The sequence below is a fragment of the Oncorhynchus kisutch genome, linkage group LG13 (assembly GCF_002021735.2).
Source record: "Oncorhynchus kisutch isolate 150728-3 linkage group LG13, Okis_V2, whole genome shotgun sequence".
NCBI classification, from domain to species: domain Eukaryota; kingdom Metazoa; phylum Chordata; class Actinopteri; order Salmoniformes; family Salmonidae; genus Oncorhynchus; species Oncorhynchus kisutch.
In genome coordinates, this window is record NC_034186.2 from 22,954,823 (window position 1) to 22,974,789 (window position 19,967).

The 19,967-nt window shown below is 42.0% G+C and overlaps 1 protein-coding gene across 4 annotated transcripts in view; it reads right to left on the minus strand.

Annotated features, from left to right (window-relative positions):
* Positions 1-19,967, minus strand: part of LOC109902742 (volume-regulated anion channel subunit LRRC8C-like) — a 34,402-nt gene that overhangs the window by 3,853 nt on the left and 10,582 nt on the right. Inside the window, exons 1-6 of one of the 4 annotated variants that reach the window (XM_020499357.2) lie at positions 15,855-15,981; positions 9,423-9,565; positions 4,628-5,002; positions 3,854-4,452; positions 3,161-3,482; positions 61-423 (exon numbers count right to left, since the gene is read on the minus strand). In XM_020499357.2, the coding sequence (XP_020354946.1) occupies positions 61-423; positions 3,161-3,482; positions 3,854-4,452; positions 4,628-5,002; positions 9,423-9,560 (1,797 nt within the window). In that variant the 5' untranslated portion in view covers positions 9,561-9,565; positions 15,855-15,981. Of the gene's footprint in view, positions 1-60; positions 424-3,160; positions 3,483-3,853; positions 4,453-4,627; positions 5,003-9,291; positions 9,347-9,422; positions 9,569-15,854; positions 15,982-19,967 lie in introns of those variants that run through there. The other 3 variants (XM_031785782.1, XM_031785783.1, XM_031785784.1) reach the window with 3 other exon arrangements.

Sequence of the window (19,967 nt, forward strand, 5' to 3'; positions counted from 1 at the left end):
TCAGAGTTTTGAGACACTGTAGACGAGCATATCAGGCAGTCATAGTATGTTATATCATACCTGTAGGTTTGTGAGGCTAAAGACAGCATGTGGGATGCGTTCCAGGTCACAGTGCACCAGCTCCAATTCAGTCAAGTTCACCATTTTCTTCAGGTTGTTGAGCATCACCAGCTTGGTGCCATCATTGTAGATGTACAGCCTCTGCAGGTGGCTGGACACATCTACGATGGACTGGGGGATCTTTGTAAAGTTACTTTTGAGCGAGAGGGTCTTCAGGTGCTTCAGCTCCCTCAGGGACTCCAGACCCACATTCTTCGAAGCGTCAGGACTCAATGAGCCAATGAGGTAGAGTTCCTCTAGATTCCGCAGGTGGTACAGCCAATGAGGCAGCTCCCTGCTGTCATCAAACTTTACCCTGAGCACCTTAGATAGAGATAGATAGATACTTCATTAATCCCTGTGTAGAAATTAAATGTCAACGACAACAGCAGACAAAATACACATGGGTTGTTCCAATAAATTTAGTGCCTTTTGAGTCCCTTTGATATTTTAAGTATAAATTGTACACAAATGTTGAATTTTAAAAGCATCCCTGAGTCGCCTCTACACTGTTGATGTTGAGACTGGTGTTTTGCGGGTACTATTTAATGAAGCTGCAAGTTGAGGACTTGTGAGGCATCTTTCTCAAACTGGACACTAATGTACTTGTCTTCTTGCTCAGTTGTGCACCGGGGCCTCCCACTCCTCTCTATTCTAATTAGACCCAGTTTGCTCTGTTCTGTGAAGGTAGTACACAGCGTTGTATGAGATCTTCACTTTCTTGGGAATTTCTCGCACATTCATTTCTCAGAACAAGAATAGACTGACGAGTTTCAGAGGAAAGATCTTTGTTTCTGGATATTTGGAGCCTGTAATCAAACCCACAAATGCTGATGCTCCAGACACTCAACTAGTCTAAAGTTTTATTGCTTATTTAATCAGGGGAACAGTTTTCAGCTGTACTAACATAATTGCAAAAGGGATTTCTAATGATCAATTAGCCTTTTTAAAAGGAATAACTAGGATTAGCTAACACAACATGCCATTGGAACACAGGAGTGATGGTGGCTGATAATGGGCCTCTGTATGCCTATGTAGATATTCCATAAAAAAATCTGCCGTTTCCAACTACAATAGTCATTTACAACATTAACAATGTCTACACTGTATTTCTGATCAATATGATGTTATTTTAATGGACAAAAAAAAAGATTCTTTCAAAAACAAGAACATTTCTAAGTGACCCCAAACTTTTGAACGGTAGTGTACATTCAACACCGAGGCGCATACGCTGATTACTCACATGGATGCACATATTCCTTCAGGTTACAGACCTTGTACAGTGCCTTCAGAAAGTATTCACACCCCTTGACTTTTCACATTTTGTTGTGTTACAGCCTGAATATGAACTTGATAAAAGTATGTTTTGGTCACTGGAATACCCCATAAAGTGAAATTATGTTTTACATTTTGTACAAATTAATAAAAAATTAAAAGCTGAAATGTCTTGAGTCAAGTATATACCCCCTTTGCTATGGCAAGCCTTAATAAGTTCACGAGTAAAAACATGCTTAACAAGTCACAAAATAAGTTGCATGGCAATAATTGTGTTTAACATAATTTTTTTATGACTACCTCATCTCTGTACCCCACACTTACAGATAATTGTAAGTTCCCTCAGTCGAGCAGTGAATTTCGAACACAGATTCAACCACAAAGACCAGCCAGGTTTTCCAATACCTCGCAAAAAAAGGGCACCTATTGCTAGGCGTATCAATACTTCCAGTCACTACAAAGATACAGGCGTCCTTCCTAACAGAGTTGCCGGAGAGGAAGGAAACCACTCAATGGTGACTTTAAAACGGTTACAGAGTTTAATGGCTGTGATAGGAGAAAACTGAGAATGGTTCAACAACATTGTAGTTACTCCACAATATTAATCGAATTGACAGAGCGAAAAGATGTAAGCCTGTACAGAATGCAAATTTTCCAAAACATGCATCCTCTTTGCAACAAGGCACTAAACTAATACTGCAAAAAATGTGGCAAAGCAATTCACTTTTTGTGCCTAATACAAAGTCTTAAGTTTGGGGCAAATCCAATGCAAGACATTACTGAGTACCAATCTCCATGTTTTCAAGCATAGCGGTGGCTGCATCATTTTATGGGTATGCTTGTAATCGTTAAAGACTGGGGAGTTTTTCAGGGTAAAAAACAAAAACAGAATGGAGCTAAGCACAGGCAAAATCATAAAGGAAAACCTGGTTCAGTCTGCTTTCCACCAGACACTGGAAGACAAATTTACCTTTTGCAGGACAATAACCTAAAACACAAGGCCAAATCTACATTGTAGTTGCTTACCAAGAAGACAGTGAACGTTCATCAGTGGCCGAGTTACAGTTGACTTAAATCTGCTTACAAATCAAAGTGGTTAACTAACAACGATCAACAACCAATTTGTCAGAGCTTGAATTTTGAAAAGAATAATTGGCACAAAAAAAAATCTTTACAAATGTTAGAACTTTTCTTCTATCACGTATTTCGTGTCGACCGTTGACAAAATATGACAATTAAATCCATTTTAATCCCACTTTGTAGCAACAAAATGTGGAAAATGACAAGGGGTGTGAATAACTTTTGAAGACCCTATAACTAGGCCTAGGACCTCTAGACAAAGCGAGTGCATCTATATCCATAGGCTAGTTATTGGGTTCATAACAATACTTGACTCCAAAAACACTACAGTAAATACTACAGTACTGTCATCAAAAACACTACAGTAAATACTACAGTACTGTCATCAAAAACACTACAGTAAATACTACAGTACTGTCATCAAAAACACTACAGTAAATACTACAGTACTGTCATCAAAAACACTACAGTAAATACTACAGTACTGTCATCAAAAACACTACAGTAAATACTACAGTAATGTCATCAAAAACACTACAGTCCGCAAAACACTAAAGAAATTACTATAGTATATACTACATGATAAACTGGGTGGTTTGAGCCGGAATGCTGACCCACATACTGTACGAGACAAAAACAGAATACAAAGTCAAGAGAAATTTAAAAAAAAACATGCCACACCAAATTCACTACCAGAAAAGCATACCTTGAGTTTCTCCTTGAGGAAGGAAGTGGCTGTGGTGTGGATCTTAAAGCAACACTGATACAGAGACAGCTCCTGGAGGTTTTCCAGCTGGGCGATGGAAGCTGGGATGGTTACGTTGTTGATGATCTCTAGCTTCAGGGACTGGAGCTCTGTCACCTCGAAGATGGTGTCCGGGAGCCCAGACAGCATGAACAGCTGCAGCTCCAGTCTGTCATTGTGGTTGGTCAGCAGTCTCTGACGCAGCTTCTCTGGCGTCCATTCATGGTTCAGGTTCAGCTGTTTCAGTTTGTTCTCGCTGACCTCAGACAGGAACACTGCAAACCTGAGAGAGACCGAAAGAGAGAATAAGAAGATTACTTTATTGTCCAAAAAACAATATAAAATTATGTGCAATGGAAACTTTTCTTCTGCTTTATTCAAATCAAAATCATATTTGTCACATGCACTGAATAAAACAAGTGTAGACCTTAGCATGAAATGCTTACTTAAAAGCCCTTAACCAACAATGCAGAGTATTTAAAAAGTATGTTTGAAAAATAGTAACACAATAACCCCTTTGAAGGGTTGGAGCAGAGGGCAGCTATGCATTAGTTTATTTTATAAGTGGAGGCATTACATACTTATCAATAACAACAAAGAGCTGAATCACTTGAAAGAATTTACAATTGTCTAATTTAAGAAAAAGTTTTGCACCTCTTGGAATACAGTGGATCATACTGGTCGATCATGTGCAGCATGAAGGCAAAGTCATTCTTCACGTCTGGGATGTCATCGATTCCCGTTTCTTGCCTCACGTATTCAAAGGAGTACTCCTTCAGTGAGCGGTAGAAGAGCCAATAGGAAGTGTAGAGGCAGGTGAATCCGTACACAGCCACGAAGCACAGGTAACAGTACGACAACTTAGAGAACAGGTGGGCCATGGTGTGATTACAGGAGAAATGCTTATATCCCGTCATGTCCTGTATGTCCACACTGCACTTCACTGTGATCTGCACCTCAGAGACTAAAGCACTGTTATACGCGATGATGAGGAGGAACTTGAACACTTTGAGAACAGTCTGGCGAACATACATAACATAGAGGATGTCCCCCTCTTCGACATGCAGGCGGAACTTCTTCACCTTCTCAAATAGAGCTTTGGCCTGTTCTCCTTCCTTCTTATCCAGAGCGCTGGCTGTGGGCTTGTCCACTACAATCTTCTCTGGGATGGATTTGAGGGACTGGGTCTTCTCCAGGTTGTCCAGGTTCCCCTCTACAGACACATTGAGGATCGCCCTACTCTTCTTGATGTCCTTGAATCAATTCATGAATGAATGGATTAATGCATTTTATTTCAAATATATACAATATAGGGCTGTTTTCCGGGATACAGATTGAGCCTAGTCCTGGACAAAACATAATTTTACGCATGCACACACCCACACACAGTAAATACATACAAGACATACAAACACATACCAACAATACCTTCTCCTCTGGGTTCTCTCCAGACACCTCGGACAGAGCTCTAGTAGTCCAGGGGGAGTCAAAGCACTTTCCCAAGATGGAGATGAAATGCTCTATCTTAGAGCTGGAGCCTGGGAACTTGAACCAGAAATTGCTACACACCATGAAGATGAGGGTGTGTATGAGGACTAGGTAAGGGAAGTACTTGGCGTACCAGTGCAGAGCTTTCTCATAGCACATCTGGTTGATGAAGCTATACTGCTGGAAGTCCAGGTTGGTTTTCCGGCCCATCATCTCGGGCACATCCGGCTGCACAGCAGTTTTATTTGGTAAGAGTATTGTTTGGTTGTACATGGTCATTTTTTGGGGAAGGCAGATGATTTTGTCCTGCCTCACCTGAAAGAAGACAAAGAACAAACAATAACTCCGTAAACCAAAATTCTTTCTGTGAAAGTTGCAAGAACATTCGTTAGGTCACGACAAATGTTCTCATAACACAAAAACTGTCCAGTTGTGCTGATGATTATACAATGTTTGAATGTATTTAACCCTCTGTTTCCCATCATGTCCTTGTCGGAGATTGTTTGTATGTTTGTGTATTATGTATTGGTGCGCGACAGGCTCTTGTCCCCACTTTTATTTATCTTGTAATTTTGGTTATGGAGTTTTGTTAAGTCTATTAAACAACTCCATTTATACCAAGTTCGATTCTCCTGCGCATGACTTCCCTGCCACCTAAACACACGCTATTACAGAATCTCCGACCAGGACATGATGGGAAACAGAGGGTTAAATACACATGTAATTCATGGGACTGGAACCAGGTGTGAAGAAAGACAAGACAAAACCAATGGAAAATGAAAAATGTATCAGTGATGGCTAGAAGATCGGTGATGTCGACCGCCGAACACCGCCCGAACAAGGAGAGGGACCGACTTCGGCAGAAGTCGTGACAATAACTATGCACTCTCCTCAAACAATTGCATGGTATTCTTTCATTGTAATAGCTTCTGTAAATTAGACAGTGCAGTTAGATTAACACAAATTAAAGCTTTCTATCCATATCAGATACAATATGTCTATGTCCTGGGAAAAGTTCTTGTTAATTACAACCTCATGATAATTACATTAGACTACGTTAGCTCAACCGTCCAGTGGAGGGGACACCAATCCCATAGAGGAAGATAAATAGGTTACATGGGCCTATATATTTCAAATCATATTGAAATAGATTCTACAGTATGTTCAATCAATTGAGTTCTATTTTGACAATAGGCTACGGTCTGTAATTAATGACTCAGTGTATTGCATGTGTAACATGTGCACAAGGATGTCCCCGATCGGTAATTTAGCGCATTCTTATTGGGTAAGCATTATAAGCCGCCTTGATATTTGAAGGCATATGTGGTAATATCTCTAGGAGCTGATCCGTCATCAGTATTGCAGCGTAAATCTAATGTTATGGTCAAATTTGAATGGAGTAAGCTGATCCGAGAGCAGCGCTGCTTTTCTTTTGATTTTATCAGTATCGACAAATGGTCTAACGACACATTTAGCGAACGTTCTCTCTATGTGGTGTTTGGGAAACGCATTTTACATCTTTAGCTGTTGTAGGAATGATGCATCGTTAAAACACTCGTAAGCCTAAGTTCCATTGTTATCAGGAAACCAGGCCATGTCTCATTTTCTGCTCTGACGTCACTGGTAGAGATGTGACTCAGACAGGAAATAACCAATTAGTGCTTTAGCCAACCGCAGACTGAAGAGGGAGACACTCACTCTAATGCAATACTGTACCAAAAAATTCATTTGCTATGCTTTGACCTGCCATTGCATCTTTTATAAACACTTACAACACACACATATACATACATATATATATATATATATATATATATTATTATTATTCTTTTCTTCTATTGAGATCATAGATGAATCATGGACCCAAGTTGTGGTGATGTAATTATAGTGAGAAAAAACAAATTTAATTTTTTTCTTCTTCAGCTTCGAAAGGTTTTACATAGATCCAGATCAGTGACATGTTGTTTATGGGACAGAGGAAATTAGCCTCATGGTTGTGCTGCAGCAGTACAGGGCAGGAAAGGAGAAACACAGTCAGGCCTGCTGAGTATAATCTCTGGAGAGAGGAGCAGCAGAATTATTTCTCTCCATATATACTCTCTCTCAATCTCTCATCTTGCTCACTTTCTCTCACTCTCACTATCCCTTTCCCTCTCACTCTCTCCCCTCTCTTACTCTCACTCATTCTCCTGCTCTGTCTCTCTCTGCCCTCCCTCCTTCTCTCCCTATATGTGGTAGCTAGCGTGTAGAGCTATTCATTGGCTTCTCTCTATTAAAATGTCCCTTTGGCGAAGGTTAACACTGGTTCTGCCAATCTAAACTCAGACACGCAGTCCCATAAAGGCAGGAAATGTATTAATTAGAGCTAGTACACTGTCTTATTTGACAAGGCTGCAGTTCACCAATATAAACTAATGGAAGTTATCACATGGGTGGTGTTTTGACAAACTGGTCCCAGGCAGTGGTGTAAAGTATATATTTTTTGAGTATCTGTACTTTTTATATTTTTGTACTTTTTCTCCATTACATTCCAAAGTTAATAATGTACTTTCTACTCCATACATTTTTCTTGACACCCAAAAATACTCGTTACATTTTGAATGCTTAGCAGGACAGGAAAATAGTGTAATTCACGCACTTAAAGAGAAAATACCTGGTCATCCTTACTGCATCTGATCTGGTGGACTCACTAAACACGAATGCTTTGTTTGTAAATTATGTCTGAGTGTTGGAGTGTGCCCCTGGCTGACAGTAAATAAAAACTTTAATTCTGTATGGTTTGCTTAATATAAGGGATTTAAAATGGTTTATACTTTTGATACTTAAGCATATTTCAGCAATTACATTTACTTCTGGTACTTAAGTATATTTAAAACCAAATGCTTTTTTACTTTTACTCAAGTAGGATTTTACTGGGTGACTTTCAGAGGAGCCTCTTAAAGAAGAAGTTACAGGTCTGTGAGAGCCAGAAATCTTGCTTGTTTGTAGGTGACCAAATACTTATTTTCCACCTTAATTTGCAAATAAATCCATTAAAAATCCTACAATGTGATTTTCTGGATTTTTCCCCCTCATTTTGTCTGTCATAGTTGAAGTGTACCTATGATAAAAAATTACAGGTCTCTCTCATCTTTTTAAGTGGGAGAACTTGCACAATTGGTGGCTGACTAAATACTTTTTTGCCCCACTGTAGATGGAGCCCCTATGGGCACTGGTCAAAAGTAAGTCACTACTTAGGGAATAGGGTTCATTTAGGATGCAGCCCAGAATCGGCAGATCGAGCTCCACCATCTCCAATTGATCAGAGTGGTGAAGAGAAGTGACAGGATATGGGTAGCTGGAATCATGACTGCATCCCAAATGGCCTCCTATTCTGTATTTATTGCATTACTTTTGACCAGTGCACTATAGGGAATAGGGTGCCATTTTGGACAAATCCCATTTGTTTATGAAGAGGGGGTGGGGCAAGCGAGGTGCCATTTTTGGTGCGCGGTGCAGTGTGTGTTTCCCATGTGTTTATGAAGAGGAGGTGGGGCAGGTGGTGGGGGCCATGTTTGGTGCACGGTGTGGTCTGTGTGTGTTTCTGTGTGTTTGTTTGTGGAGTGCAGAAATTTCTTCCCCTTCCGCTGGTAAACTCCAGCCAGACTGCTGCTTAAATGAACCTAACCTCCTCCCCAGGCTTGAATTGATGGGAAGTAAAAAATAAAAAAATGAAAATCACCCATCAAAATGAATGTTCTATCACAGCATACATACTATTTTTGCAGTGCCCAATTTATTCTTAGTTCGGGGATATAAAGATTATATTTGAAAACTTTCTGAAATTCCCAAACTCACTTCCTTGTTTATCACATTACTTGCTATGCTCGCACATTGAAATCCACAAAGAGGGGGAGGTTCTAGATGGTGCTGGAGTGAAAGATCAGCCAATTAAAACCTGCAGATGTTTTCTCCAGGCCTGCCATTGACTGCCATTTAAGTCCCGTTCTGAGGCGCTCTGAAACCAGATGTCTCGCCAGAGACTGGTGGGTGAGATTAACATGAACCCAACATTGGGTTGTTTGTCACTGCAGGACCGGCCACAATAAAAGGTCTAGAGCTGTCACCCTAATTACTTCTTATTTACCATTTATTTTAATATCTGCTGTTCAGCAAGTCACTTTAAGACTTGATTTAAGCATTTCAACATATCTCGAATTATAGCTAGGTGGTACTAGCAGATGAAGTATACATAATATATGCTATAAAACATGACTGTACTATATACAGAACATAAGGCAGACTATATGAACTACAAGAGTTAAAATTACATAATTACAACCAGAAATCTGAAACATAACTTCAACCAGTTTTGACCTCTGGGTATAGGCGTATGCTACAAAATGTTTAGAATGCGTATGCCCCTCATAGAAACAAGTGCTTGTTCATAAATACTTTATTGGAAGAGATTTTGAAGCTGTCTGATGCTACTGACCTGTAGGGTGCATCCAAACACTCGGATCATTAACATGACCACAGAGAGGTAGTCTGTGCACTAACCTGTAGAGTGCATCCGAACACTCCGATCATTAACATGACCACAGAGAGGTAGTCTGTGCACTAACCTGTAGGGTGCATCCGAACACTCCGATCATTAACATGACCACAGAGAGGTAGTCTGTGCACTAACCTATAGAGTGCATCCGAACACTCCGATTCATTAGCATGACCACAGAGAGGTAGTCTGTGCACTAACCTGTAGGGTGCATCCGAACACTCCGATCATTAACATGACCACAGAGAGGTAGTCTGTGAACACATCCCACCAGGGCTTCAGAACCCGGAACTGTGGCTGCTGCTCTGAGAACTGCCGGAACTCCGTCACAGGAATCATGGCTCCTGCTGGGACAGAGCTGACATTGGGATTGCTTGCAAACAATGCATTTGTAAATAAACAATGTATAGCTTAAAAATGTTTAGTCCTTGCGTGCCAGTTATTACAACCATAGCTCCATTTATGAATTTAAGTGTGGTGACATTTCTCCATCCTCATCCCTTTGCTTTGGAGCAAACCAAGTAGCAGGGCAGATTTTATTCCCCAACAATTTAAGGATTTTGCCTTTAAGCCTCCATTTAAATCCCCTTGTCACTTTCCTTGAGGATTCTGACCTATACTTTCAATATTGTCACGTATACTCCCACAGGCCTCTAGGTCATCAGGCTGCTGATTATCCCGCACACCTGTCACCATCGTCATGTGCACCAGAGCCTCATGACACAACTGGACTCCATCACCTCCTTGATTATCTTCCCTGTATCTGTCACTCCGCTTGGTTCTTTTCCCAGGTGTTATTGACTCTGTTTCATGTCGGTGCGTTGTTTGAGTTTGGCGTGTAGTGTTTTGTTTATTTTTTTAAAACACTCACTCCCTGTACTTGCTTCCCGACTCTCAGCGCACTCGTTACAAATATGGCCAGCTTCCAGACTAGTTTGATAACGTTAAAGATTTGACTGTACAACAACCACACTCAATATGGTGTGATGTATCAATAAACTGAGGCATGATAAAAGCAACATGCATGCCTTGCCCACCTGAAGATCTGTCTTTTCCTGTGTTTAGGGGTGCCAAATCCACTTGTCAGTTAAATCTTGCTGGATTGATTACTATGATTTTACTCCTGCGACTCTTTCATACTTTTGTTTGTGACTGTCGTTTTTTTCCCGGTAACATTACAACCTCAGAAATGTTTAAGTAATGATTTGTCAAACACACCCCGGTAATGGCTGAAATGGGTTTCATGGAATACATTGGCTTAAAGTAGAATCTATAAGAACGCCAACGCTTAGTCTAAGATTTAACACACCGTCTCGACACTTACTGTACATCACAAGAAAGAGAAGAAATAACTTTATTTTGATGGGTGTTCATTTGTGTAATTGAAAATAGGAACAATTTAATACAGTTGATACAGTTTGTCTACAAATTAGACAGAGCAAGTGTTTGGAAGTTGCAGCCAGGGACTTAGTGGAAGGGTAAATGCCATTTATGCCCCTTTTTATTTGTGAAATTTCATTTACTCGCCTTTTTATTTAGTTTATTATCGTTTACCCACATATTATTGCATTCCCGAGCGTTTATCAATGGTCAGAACGCTAATATTATTGATCTGAGTTCTAATTACGCCTGCCTCTGCAAACGAATGGAATCATGATTACGTTATGCTTATAATACTACAGCGACTGAAATGACTGCAACACTCAGAGCTGCAGTTAGTTTGAGTGTGTGGCAAGGAATAAGTTAGCCCTAAATATTTCAAAAATTAAAAGTATTGTATTTGGAACAATACACTCACTAAACCCTAAACCTCAACAAAATATTGTAAAAAATAATGTGGAAATTGAGCAAGTTGAGATGACTAAACTGCTTGGAGTAACACTAGATTGTAAACTGTCATGGTCAAAACACATTGATGCAGTAGTAGCTAAGATGGGGAGAAGTCTGTCTTTAATAAAGTGATGCTCTGCCTTCTTAACAACACTAGGTCCTACAGGCCCTAGTTTGTCGCACCTTGACTACTGTCATGTGGTCAGGTGCCACAAAAAAGGACTTCGGAAAATTGCAATTGGCTCAGAACAGGGCAGCACAGCTGGCCCTTGGATGTACACAGAGATCTAATATTAATAATATGCATGTCAATCTCTCCTGGCTGAAAGTGGAGAGATTGACTTCATCACTACTTTTATTTATGAGAGATATTGACATGTTGAATGCACCGAGCTGTCTGTCTAAACGACTGGCACACAGCTCGGACACCCATGCATACCCCACAAAACATGCCACAAGAGGTCTCTTCACAGTCCCCAAGTCCAGAACAGACTATGGGAGGCACACAGTACTACATAGAGCCATGACTACATGGAACTCTATTCCATATCATGTAACTGACGCAAGCAGCAAAATTAGATTTAAAAAAAAAACACCTTATGGAACAGCGGAAACTGTGAAGCAACACAAACATTGGCACAGACACACACACACAAATATACGATAAGATACGCACTACACATACACCTGGGTTTAGTACTGTAGATATGTGGTAGTGGTAGAGTAGGGGCCTGAGGGCACACAGTCTGTTGTGAAATCAGTGAATGTATTGTAATGTTATAAACTGCCTTAATTTTGCTGGACCACAGGAAGAGTAATGGAGATCCATAGTAAATACAAATACAAATGTTTGCCTGATATCCCCAGATTTGCATTGTTAGCAGCGCATTCATTCACCAACAGAAAACTGCCCACGGCAAACAAACCAAAAAATGTATATTTCAGTCAGGTGGCTAGCTAGCTAGCTAGTTCAAGGGCTCTAGCTACTGTTAGCCAGATAGCTAGCTAACATTAGCTATAACTAGCTGGCTAGAAGGAAGAAGTTAGAACCTAACTCCTAAAAGGAGCCTGACCTAAGCAGGAGCAGTTGACTGAAATTAAGATAGCTATAATCTTAACAAAAGACAGGATAAATAAATCCTCATAACAGAATACATTTGCTTTACTATCCAGGTTTCCATCCAATCGTTTTATGCGAGTAAAGTACATTCCGGATTTAAAAAAATGTAATGACATGTCTGATGGAAACAGTACATTTTTGTTAAACTTTACAGATTGTTGACAAAACAAAATAGCCAGACAAGGTAGTATCTTTTTGTCTGGGTAAAATTAATTATGCGAGAAATGCTTTTAATGTGCAAATATTGATATAATAACCATCATATCGAAGTAAACTTAGAGTCATGTGATGACGTGTGGTCCTCCCACCCCGAGAAGTCTTATAAGGCTAAAGATGAAAAAAGTTATGATAAACTTAACAAGGTGGTGAAAGTGCTAGGTGATGAGCTAGATGCTCCTTTCCAATAAACATTGAGGGTCTTATTCTGGTGACATGATCATCGATGCTTGGCTGCCATTTGACATACATATATATTAATTTTTTTAGGAAATCAAATTTTATTTGTCACATACGCCAAATACAACAGGTAGACCTTAGTGAAATGCTTCCTTACGAGCCCCTAACCAACAATGCAGTTTAAAAACAGAGAGAAATAAAAGTAACAAGTAATTAAAGAGCAGCAGTAAAATAACAATAGCGAGAATATATACAGGGGGGTACCGGTACGTCGAGGTAATTGAAGTAATATGTACATGTAGGTAGAGTTATTAAAGTAACTATGCATAGATGATAACAGAAAGCAGCAATGGTGTAAAGGGGGGGCAATGCAAATAGTATGGGTAGCCATTTGATTAGATGTTCAGGAGTGGCTTGGGGGTAGAAGCTGTTTAGAAGCCTCCTGGACCTAGGCTTGGCACTCCGGTACCGCTTGCCGTGCGGTAACAGAGAGAACTGTCTATGACTAGGGTGGCTGGAGCCTTTGAAAATATTTAAGGCCTTCCTCTGACACCACCGTTATAGAGGTCCTGGACGGTAGGAAACTTTGTCCCAGTAATGTACTGGGCCGTACGCACTACCCTCTGTAGTGCCTTGCGGTTGGAGGCTGAGCAGTTGCCATACCAGGCTGTGATGAAATCAGTCAAGATGCTCTCGATGGTGCATCTGTAGAACCGTTTGAGGATATGAGGACCCATGCCAAATCTTTCCAGTCTCATGAGGGGGAATAGGTTTTGTCATACCCTCTTCACGAGTGTCTTGGTGTGCTTGGATCATGTTAGTTTGTTGGTGATGTGGACACCAAGGAACTTGAAGCTCTCAACCTGCTCCACTATAGCCCCGTAGCGTGCTCTGTCCTCTTTTTCCTGTAGTCCTCTTTTTCCTTCCACTCCTGCGTTGTCTTGGCTGTGTGCTTAGGGTTGTCCTGTTCGAAGGTGAACCTTCGCCCCAGTCTGACGTCCTGAGTGCTCTGAGTACCCAGTCCCTGCCACTGAAAAACATCCCCACAGCATGATGTTGCCAACACCATGCTTCACGATAGGGATGGTGCCAAGTTTCCTCCAGATGTGATGCTTGGCATTCAGGCCAAAGTGTTTCATCTTGGCTTCATCAGACCAGGGAATCTTGTTTCTCATAGTCTGATAATCCTTTAGGTGACTTTTGGCAAACACCAAGAGTGCTGTCATGTGCCTTTTACTGACGAGTTGCTTCCGTCTGGGCACTCTACCATAAAGGCCTTATTGGTGGAGATGGTTGTCCTTCGAGAAGATTCTCCCATCTCCACAGAGGAACTCTGGAGCTCTCTCAGTGACCATCAGGTTCTTGGTCACCTCCCTGACCAAGGCCCTTCTCCCCTGATTGCTCAGTTTGGCCAGGCCGCCAGCTCGAGAGTCTTGGTGGTTCAAAACAAATTTGTTTTAAGAATGATGGAGGCCACTGTTTTCTCAGGGACCTTCAATGCTGCAGAATCGTTTTGGAAACCTTCACCAGATCTGTGCCTCGACACAATCCTGTCTCTGAGCTCTATGGACAATGTTACTTGGTTTTTGCTCTGCCATGCACTGTCAACTGTGGGACCTTATATAGACAGGTGTGACTTTCCAAATCATGTCCAATCAATTCTATATACCACAGGTGGACTCCAATCAAGTTGTAGGAACATCAAGGATGAATGGAAACAGCATGCACCGGAGCTCAATTTCGAGTCTCATAGCAAAGGGTCTGAATACCTATGCAAGCATTTCTTTAAAAAAAATGGTTTTGCTTTGTCATTATCAGGTAGTGTGTAGAGTGATGAGAACAAATATATTCAATACATTTTATAATAAGGCTGCACCATAACAAAATGGGGAAAATGTCAAGGGGTCTGAATACTTTCCGAATGCCTTGTTTATGGAACCATTTCTGGCTCATTTTTTCAAAGACCAGCATGAAACTATTTCTAAAGACTGTTGATATCTAGTGAAATCCCTAGGAACTGCAATCTGGGAGGATTTCGCCTTATAATAAAAGTGACAGCCATTGAAAACAGTGGCAGGCCGATTTTTTTTTTCTTTTTTAGATGGTTTGTCCTTGGGGATTTGCATGCCATATCAGTTATGTTATACTCACAGACACTGGAAACTTTAGTGTTTTCTATCCAAATCTACCAATTATACGCATATCCTAGCCTCTGGGCCTGAGTAACAGGCAGTTTACTTTGGGCAAGCTTTTCATCCGGGCGTAAAAATACTGCCCCCTACCCAAGATAGGTTAACAAGAAATTTGTGGAGTGGTTGAAAAACGAGTTTTAATGACTCCCACCTAAGTGTATGTAAACCTCCGACTTCAACTGTAGGTACAATCGTCCCAGCGCCTCTGTTAGAAGGTGTGCCAATACCAGTAGGAGACGGATGCACAGAAAACATTTTATTTCACACACACCAACATAGCAAGAGGGGACTGGTAATAGTGGTAGTGCTGGTGGTATTTGTAATAGAACAGAAGATAGAGAGTATGCATGTAGAATAGGCATAGAGAAAGATATAGGCCTCTAGTGACCAAAAGGCCATTTTAGCATAAGCAGCGCCATTGAGGGCGTCCTACATTTTAAAATTGTCAAAGAAGTCAACTGGGTTGGGATTCCTATGGGTTGTAGCCTCATTGGCGCTGCCCATGCTGTCACAAATGCTATAATGGTACAGATATAAAGATGAGTCCTCTATTTTAAACATAACACTCAATATAAACAATATAGCAGTGGGCTAGCACGTTAGGCATGGGGCTTGTAAACTAGGTACAGTACAAGGCATACAGAGAAGCTACAATTAGCAAGGCTAACAGCGATGGCTACCAGGAAAAAGAGCTACCATTGACCAAAGGACTAAGACGGCACACAGAATGGCAATATACAATAGCAGATAGCTTAGGGCTAGTATGCTATGTGACTATGCTATGTAAACAACAAAAGGCCATGGGGCAGCCATCACAACACAGCAGCCATCTTGAGGCCTATATGATCAAGCCTGGGGTGTATTCATTCTGCCAATTCTGTTGCAAAATGTTTCTTAAGCGGAAGCAAGCAGAATGAAACGGGGATGGACCTACCTGAATTTGTCCAATAGAAACTCGTTTGGCTTTGTTTGCTTCCATTTGGTTCTTAAACGGTAAACGATTCCCATAATGACTACACCCCCGTAGACCTACTGGCTGGCCTAAACATAAACAAGCAGTTTTCAATACACCCACACCCAGCATAGTCCACTTACTTTATCATGGACGCACGCACTAACACTAGCGTGTGTTGTCCAGGGCTCTGGAAAAAGGTCAGTTGGGTGTGTCCCAGCTGTTGGTGTGCAGGGCAGAGGTTTATAAGAGAGCTCCTCACTCTGCCACTGCTTGCTGAAGACTGAGAGAAAGTGGCAGGAATTGGGTATCTATGACCCCAGATGACTGGCTGTGATTGGCTGACCCCACAGTTGAATAAGGCAAGCCTAGCAACCTGGCCTGGCAACAGAGGTGTGAAGTGCAAGTTTATGGCCCCTTAGGCTTCAGTGGGAGTGGGGGGCCTACTTTGTGCAGTTACAAGTCCCAAAGTTGTGCCTCTTTGTCCCAGTTTTTCTCTCTCTCTCAATTCAATTCAATTCAATTCAATTCAATTCAAGGGCTTTATTGGCATGGGAAACATGTGTTAACATTGCCAAAGCAAGTGAAGTAGATAAAATATAAAGTGAATATATAAAGTGAAATAAACAATAAAAATTAACAGTAAACATTACACATACAGAAGTTTCAAAACAATAAAGACATTACAAATGTCATATTATATATATATACAGTGTTTTAACAATGTATAAATGGTAAAGGACACAAGATAAAATAAATAAGCATAAATATGGGTTGTATTTACAAAGGTGTGTTCTTCACTGGTTGCCCTTTTCTCATGGCAACAATTCACAAATCTTGCTGCTGTGATGGCACACTGTGGAATTTCACCCAGTAGATATGGGAGTTTTTCAAAATTTGATTTGTTTTCGAATTCTTTGTGGATCTGTGTAATCTGAGGGAAATATGTCTCTCTAATATGGTCATACATTGGGCAGAAGGTTAGGAAGTGCAGCTCAGTTTCCACCTAATTTTGTGGGCAGTGAGCACATAGCCTGTCTTCTCTTGAGAGCCATGTCTGCCTACGGCGGCCTTTCTCAATAGCAAGGCTATGCTCACGGAGTCTGTACATAGTCAAAGCTTTCCTTAATTTTGGGTCAGTCACAGTGGTCAGGTATTCTGCCGCTGTGTACTCTCTGTGTAGGGTCAAATAGCATTCTAGTTTGCTCTGTTTTTTTGTTAATACTTTCCAATGTGTCAAGTAATTATCTTTTTGTTTTCTCATGATTTGGTTGGGTCTAATTGTGCTGCTGTCCTGGGGCTCTGTAGGGTATGTTTGTGTTTGTGAACAGAGCCCCAGGACCAGCTTGCTTAGGGGACTCTTCTCCAGGTTCATCTCTCTGTAGGTGATGGCTTTGTTGTGGAAGGTTTGGGAATCGCTTCCTTTTAGGTGGTTATAGAATTTAACGGCTCTTTTCTGGATTTTGATAATTAGTGGGTATCGGCCTAATTCTGCTCTGCATGCATTATTTGGTGTTCTACGTTGTACACAGAGGATATTTTTGAGTCTCAATTTGGTGTTTGTCCCATTTTGTGAAGTCTTGGTTGGTGAGTGGACCCCAGACATCACAACCATAAAGGGCAATGGGCTCTATGACTGATTCAAGTATGTTGAAATTTATGTTCCTTTTGATGGCATAGAATGCCCTTCTTGCCTTGTCTCTCAGATCGTTCACAGCTTTGTGGAAGTTACCTGTGGCGCTGATGTTTAGGCCAAGGTATGTATAGTTTTTTTGTGTGCTCTAGGGCAACAGTGTCTAGATGGAATTTATATTTGTGGTCCTGGTGACTGGACCTTTTTTGGAACACCATTATTTTGGTCTTACTGAGATTTACTGTCCGGGCCCAGGTCTGACAGAATCTGTGCATAAGATATAGGTGTTGCTGTAGGCCCTACTTGGTTGGTGAGAGAAGCACCAGATCATCAGCAAACAGCAGAAATTTGACTTCGGATTCCGCGCCAATTCGTTGATATATATGTTGAAGAGGGTGGGGCTTAAGCTGCATCCCTGTCTAACCCCACGACCCTGTGTGAAGAAATGTGTGTGTTTTTTGCCAATTTTAACCTCACACTTGTTGTTTGTGTACATGGATTTTATAATGTCGTATGTTTTACCGCCAACACCACTTTCCATCAGTTTGTATAGTGCAGGGTGAATACATGGTCTGTTGTGCGGTAATTTGGCCAATTTGACATTTGCTCAGTACATTGTTTTCATTGAGGGAATGTACGAGTCTGCTGTTAATGCAGAGGATTTTCCCAAGGTCTCTCTCTCTCTCTCTCTCTCTCTCTCTCTCTCTCTCTCTCTCTCTCTCTCTCTCTCTCTCTCTCTCTCTCTCTCTCTCTCTCTCTCTCTCTCTCTCTCTCTCTCTCTCTCTCTCTCTCTCTCTCTCTCTCTCTCTCTCTCTCTCTCTCTCTCTCTCTCTCTCTCTCTCTCTCTCTCTCTCTCTCTCTCTCTCTCTCTCTCTCTCTCTCTCTCCTAAAACAAAGACATCACAAAGGAACTAAGGTCAGAACGTGACAGTTCCCCCCCCCCCCCCCCCCCCCCCCCCCCCCCCCCCCGACTGGCGGGCGGCTCTGGCAGCTCAGGTAGGACGGGCAACTCAGGCAGCTCAGGACAGACGGGAGCACCTGGAGGAAGGAGACGTAGAGACAGCCTGGTGCATGGGGCTGCCACCGGAGGCCTGGTGCGTGGAGGAGGCACCGGATAGACTGGACGGTGGAGTCGCACTGGAGGTCTCGAGCACCAAGCCTGCACAACCCTACCTGGCTGGATACGCCCCGTCGCCAGGCCAGTGCGGCGAAGTGGAACAGACCGCACTGCGCTGTGCTGGCGAACCGGGGACACCGTGCGTAGGACTGGTGCCATGTACCCCAGGCACTGGAGACCAGATGCGCTGAGCCGGCTTCATGGCACCTGTCTCGATGCCCACTCTAGCCCGGCCGATACAAGGCGCTGCGATGTAACGCACCGGGGTATGCCTGCGCACCGGGGACACCGTGTGCCTCACGGCATAACATGGTGCCATAAGATGGTGTCCACCTCTCTCCACGGTAAGCAAGGGGAGTTGGCTCAGGTCTCCTACCTGACTTAGCCACACTCCCCGTGTGCCGCCCCCCAATACATTTTTGGGGCTGCCTCTCGGGCTTCCTTGACCGCCGTGCCAACTCCATTCTCCGGGTATTCCTCCTCGCACTGTTCCAGAGAATCCTAGGTCGACCGACCACCTTTCTATCTCATCCCATGTTGTCACCTCCTCCAGATAGCGCTGCTCCTTCCCACGCTGCTTGGTCCTTTGGGGGTGGGTGATTCTGTAACGGTCGTCGGTGGAAGAAGGTGAGGACCAAAGCGTAGCGTTGTACTTGTTCATGTTATTTATTTAAACTGAACACTATCAAACAAAGAAACAAAAAGCACAACCGAAACAGCTCCGTCAGGTGCAAAACACACTTAACAGAAAATAATCACACACAACTCAAGGGTGTAAACAGGGACAACAATTGACGGCTGCCTCTGATTGAGAACCATACCAGGCCAAACACAGAAATACCAAATCATAGAAAAAAGAACATAGACTGCCCACCCAACTCACACCCTGACCATACTAAAACAAAGACGTCACAAAGGAACTAAGGTCAGAACGTGACAGCTCCGTCTGCCCCTTCTGCAGCGCCATTGTTTTGTGTCGCCTTCTGGGATCCGATCCATTGTCCTGGGTGGTGGATCAAACAGAGGATCCGCTTCGGGAAAGTCGTATTCCTGGTCGTAATGTTGGTAAGTTGACGTTGCTCTTATATCCAAAAGTCCCACCCGGCTGTATGTAATAAGACTTAAGATTTCCTGGGGTAACAGTGTAAGAAATAATACATTTAAAAAAAATACTGCATAGTTGCCTAAGAACGCGAAGCGAGGCGGCCATCTCTGTCAGCGCCGGATACAATCATAGCCATCACTCTGGTTGTAATTCCGATAGTGTCCACAAGATGGCAGCAGTGTATGTGCAAAGTTTCAGATGGATAACTTGAAGTCCCCAGGTACATTAGGGCAAATCGTGAAGGAAACATTCGCATTAATATTGCGTTTTTTCTGCAAGAATATTGTCAAATCTGTATACTTGAACTTTGATTTAGCTTTCCAACTATTAGTAGCTATATTATATGTTCAACATTTGCAAAACAACCAGTTTTCATGACTTCATAACTGAATATCCTCATA